Raw genomic sequence first — 4,816 nt, forward strand, 5'->3', positions numbered from 1 at the left:
GTATATATATGTGTGTGTATATATATACATATATATATATATATATATGTGTGTATTTCTATATATATATATATGTTTTTTTTTTTTTTTCCCTAAAGGTCAGGGCCTGAATTTGATCTAAGAGGTCTTTGGAGGTATTTAAAACTCTTACATTTAAAGCCACTAATACCCTGTCATAAGACAGATAGAGGTAAATTGCTCTCATGGTGCAAAGTGTCCCAGCAGCTTCTTGAAGCAATTTGCCAAAGTCTAAATTCAGCTCATGTGAGCATCCATTTCATTCTGCTCTCCACTTCTTCTTTATCTATTTAATAAATTATGTTCCTCTGATCAGAGAATGTCTACAGATTACTCCTGGTGTCCAGGGAGTCTTTTTCAGCATTCTCAAAGCAACAAAAGTATGTGTGTTCATTTAATCTAAGGACATATAAGGGTGTGTTTAATGTCTGTCCATCTCCCTCACACAAAGCCTTGTACTTTTATTCTGTCTTCTTCTCATACTTCAGGCTCTCATTAAAACGCACATCATCTTCCAGCCTTTTCCAAATCGTGTCCCAGTTAACAGTTCATAATAAAGCCAAGATACACTATAAGATTTTCAGCCTGACAATCGGCTTAAAGACAAGTTTAGCAGAACAAGTCTAATCTTTCGCCAGTCAGCTTGTGATCCACAGCTTGTTGTTGCCAACTGTGAAACAATCCGGGCTATAAATGTTATTTATGTTAGATCCTGAAATCTTGACCAATACTGATCCTGAGTATGGAATTGAGCCATCCCAAGTATTGACTTGATGTAACTACTTTTTCATAAATGTTGTAATTGGTGCAGGATAAATATGCCCCCCATGGGTTCTAAAGTGATATTTCTAAATCCTCACCCTTTTTTTACTTTAAGACAGTTGAGTCTCCATGCAGGTTGTTGACATAAGATGAGGTTTGTTCAGAACAGATTAAAAAAAATATTAAATTGGAACTATAGTTTTACTTTTAATAGTTGATACTCTACAGTAAATTGTAAGTGTCACTCCATTTTCTCTCTCTCCTTATCTTTCTATCTCTCTCGCTCCTTATCAGTGTGTTCTCTACCTCTGGTCGCTCAAGATCAACACTCTTTCTCCTGCGTGGGAACCACGAGTGCCGGCACCTCACAGAGTATTTCACCTTCAAACAGGAATGTAAGTGCAGTTGTCGTATGAGTGCAGGTCTGATGTTATTTGACTATTTGTTCACAGGTGAAAGTGGCAGAAATCACAATGCAGGTATATCAATGAGCAAGGACCAAGGTGAATGGGATTAGAATTGAGGAGATGACAAGAACAGCTAAGGCTGAGATGGTTTAAATATATAGGTAGGAAGGTAAGATTAAGGTAGTGTGGATATGTACAAAGGAGCGAGGATATAGAACAATAGATGTTGAAGGTGGAGACGAGAAGAAGAGTCGAGAGAAGATGAAGACGAAGACGAAGGAACTGGTAGTTTAGCAGAAGTAGAAAGCAATCTCTGGTCCAAAAGTAATTGCCGAAAGTAATCGCTAAAGACAGTACAATACACACACACGCACACTTCAGTCAGTGACACTCAGTGTGAACTGTACATGTCTGTAAGATGCTGTAAAAGCATTAATATGTAAAGCTCATTAGCAGAAACACTTAAACTGACAGCTAAGACAACACTGTCAGATGCAAATACATTTCACTTGCTACACCTCCCACACTCAAATAGTCCTGAACACTTCATCTGCAAACACACACACACATACAGATGTAGAACAGCAGGATCTATGGCTTTGGAAATTAAGGAATATGCTGGGAATTTTTTATTAAATTAATTTAAAAAAAAAAACAGCTTATGAAATGTGAATTTGTCCTTGTTTGTTTATTGTTTATTATTTATAATACATGTAAAAATGAAAACTCAATTACATTTAAAATGTTGTGGATTTCTTATAAAAATATCCACATGATTCTAATAAAGCTCCTTGTGTGTCAGACCAGTCACACTGATTACAGGGCAGTAAGTAAGTCTACAACTGACAAGCTGACTGACACTGTCAGATGGAATGTTACGGACTGTAGTGTGATTGGTTCACTGAAGTTTGAATAGAAAATCTCTACACATGCTAAAAGTTCTCATTTAAGAATGTTCATTAATCTAGATTAATCATGATTAAACGTGTTTAATTATATTTGTAATCAATCATGATTAATCCACACAACTCTGTGCTTTATTAGATTAATAATCGTAATAATTTGACAGCCCATGAAGGTAGTAATGCTCTAACCTTAGGGTCAATGTAAAATTGAGATCCGTCTATAGATCATAAAGGCATTGTGTGCTTTTTAAATAAAACAAACTTTAAACATTTTCAGCAGTAGCAAGTGTTCTATTTCAGTTTTTTCTGCCTAAAACACTGTACAGGCTGTACATTTTCATATGTCCACAGTTGTTTATAGAGTAAACAGTACAACCTGAAAAACATTAATTACCTTAAATATGTATCTACATATACTAATGGGTTTGATGTATTCTTTTGTCGCTTAAAATATCCTTACAGTTAGTTTGCGCTGTATTTGTATCTCTGTTGGTGATCTGTGTGAATTCACGGTAAAATATCACAAGGTTATTAAACAGATGTTTAGGTATAATGTATTTTATTTTCACTTTGTGTTTGCTGCAGGTAAAATTAAATATTCTGAACGGGTTTATGATGCTTGTATGGAGGCCTTCGACTGCCTGCCTCTGGCTGCGTTGCTCAACCAACAGTTCCTGTGTGTACACGGTGGACTCTCACCAGAAATTAACTGCTTAGACGACATAAGAAAAGTAAGGGACATTAATCATTGAAGTTCTTATACACGTATTGCTGAATTAAAAAGACATCTTTGTGGATTTGTTTATGTTATCAGTAGAATTGCTACATAATTTAAGAGCTGATGTAAAGTAGATTGTGTCTGTATTTTTGTTTTAACAGTTGGACAGATTTAAAGAGCCTCCAGGTTTTGGTCCAATGTGTGACCTGATCTGGGCTGATCCTGGTGAAGATTTCGGAAGTGAAAGGACTACTGAACACTTCAGCCACAATTCTGCCAGAGGTTGTTCTTACTTTTTCAGGTATACACTGAAACTACTGTTGAAACTACTGTTATCTTCAATACTTGTATTTCTCAGGCTGTCACAATATCAGCAACTATTATAGTAATTTACAGATAAGTATTTTAACCAGAAATAGAAAATAAGGACAGATGATGTAAATAAATAGAGGAGTGGAAACAGCTTGAATCTTTGTTGGTCAGATACTCTCAGAAATGCCCTGCTCAAAACATGTTACCAGACAAAAAGCAGCTTGTGTAAAAATAGTTCCATGCTTAAAGATCAGAGTTTGTAAAATGGGTTAGCCAATGCCCCTAGAGTGTATTTTGAATACTGTTTTTGACGTTTTAGGTTGAATGTTTTAAGTTTAGAAGTGATCATCTCAAATTTCAAAATTCAAAATTCAGAGGTCATGAATACGAAAGTTTTTGGGTGATCTCTATTCATACCCTCTTCTTATATAGACCCAAGGACATGTAGATAATAAATGTATAATAAGCACTGTGGAAAGCAGTGACCAGGCCAGAGGAGCTCCTAACTCATGTAAGAATATAACAGGACTGTAGCATAAAGCTCTGGACAGGATGAACCTCAATATTCTGAACAACGTAGGAAACTGACATATTAACAATTCCATCATTTGATATACAGTAAAAAATGTTTTTGTCATATTTACCAAAGGTATTTTTTCTAGATTAATTATGATTAATCATGATATATCCACAGCAACCTTGTAGTTAATCTGATTACAATGTTTGATCGATTGGCCTATATTTAATTACCAGCAATAAATCACTTTTGATTTTACATATTTGACCTTTAATGTCTTTGCTCTTTTCTCTTTGCAGTTACTCAGCAGTCTGTGACTTTTTGGTAAATAATAATCTCCTCTCAGTAATAAGAGCCCATGAAGCACAGGATGCTGGGTAGGAAAATATTTTTTAAATATTTTTTCATCTCCAGCAAATGACAACAGAAAACGTTTGATTATTCTCTACCCATTCAGGTATCGGATGTACAGGAAAAGCCAGACAACAGGCTTCCCTTCGTTAATCACAATCTTCTCAGCTCCAAATTACCTAGATGTCTACAACAACAAAGGTTTGTTTTCTCATGTCCATCACTGTTCCTGTTTTATTGTCTTATTGTTTTTCACCAGCTGCAGTCCTTGAATCTTTCCTTCAATCTCTTTACAGCTGCTGTATTAAAATATGAGAACAATGTCATGAACATTCGACAGTTCAACTGCTCCCCCCATCCTTACTGGTTGCCCAACTTCATGGATGTCTTCACGTGGTCTTTACCATTTGTTGGAGAGAAGGGTATGTTATTTTTTTGTGTGTATTTAGGGAAACAAAGAAAGAGAACAACAACAAATCAAAACACTACGTTTGAATGACTCCTGGAATTGTGGAATAACTAGACTCCGACCCCACAGGATTTTTTAAAATTTTCTTTTCTTTAGTCATGGAATTGGAGGACCTTTTTAAAACTGGCAAAGGTTTATGACAAAATTAAATATTTCTTCCAAGCAGCTGTAACTCATTAAAAACAAAGTACACAATAAATCACTTTTGACGTTTGACGACAAATTTTGGACGTTTGGTTTTGTTCCAGTCTGGGGGTGTTCACCCTTAGAGGATATGACATCTAAAATGTAAATTTAAACCACTGGTTAGTTATTACTGCATTTCTCTGACCTGATTCTGGTTGAATGTATATACTA

At 35.4% G+C, this 4,816-nt stretch overlaps 1 protein-coding gene across 1 annotated transcript in view; it reads left to right on the forward strand.

Annotated features, from left to right (window-relative positions):
• Positions 1–4,816, forward strand: part of LOC103397416 (serine/threonine-protein phosphatase 2B catalytic subunit gamma isoform) — a 25,455-nt gene that overhangs the window by 12,223 nt on the left and 8,416 nt on the right. Inside the window, 7 exon segments of the mRNA XM_074559978.1 lie at positions 1,075–1,106; positions 1,108–1,175; positions 2,678–2,823; positions 2,972–3,111; positions 3,939–4,016; positions 4,097–4,191; positions 4,287–4,412. Coding sequence (XP_074416079.1) covers positions 1,075–1,106; positions 1,108–1,175; positions 2,678–2,823; positions 2,972–3,111; positions 3,939–4,016; positions 4,097–4,191; positions 4,287–4,412 — 685 coding nt within the window.

Source organism: Cynoglossus semilaevis, chromosome Z (assembly GCF_000523025.1).
Source record: "Cynoglossus semilaevis isolate Cse_v1.0 chromosome Z, Cse_v1.0, whole genome shotgun sequence".
Taxonomy (NCBI): Eukaryota; Metazoa; Chordata; class Actinopteri; order Pleuronectiformes; family Cynoglossidae; genus Cynoglossus; species Cynoglossus semilaevis.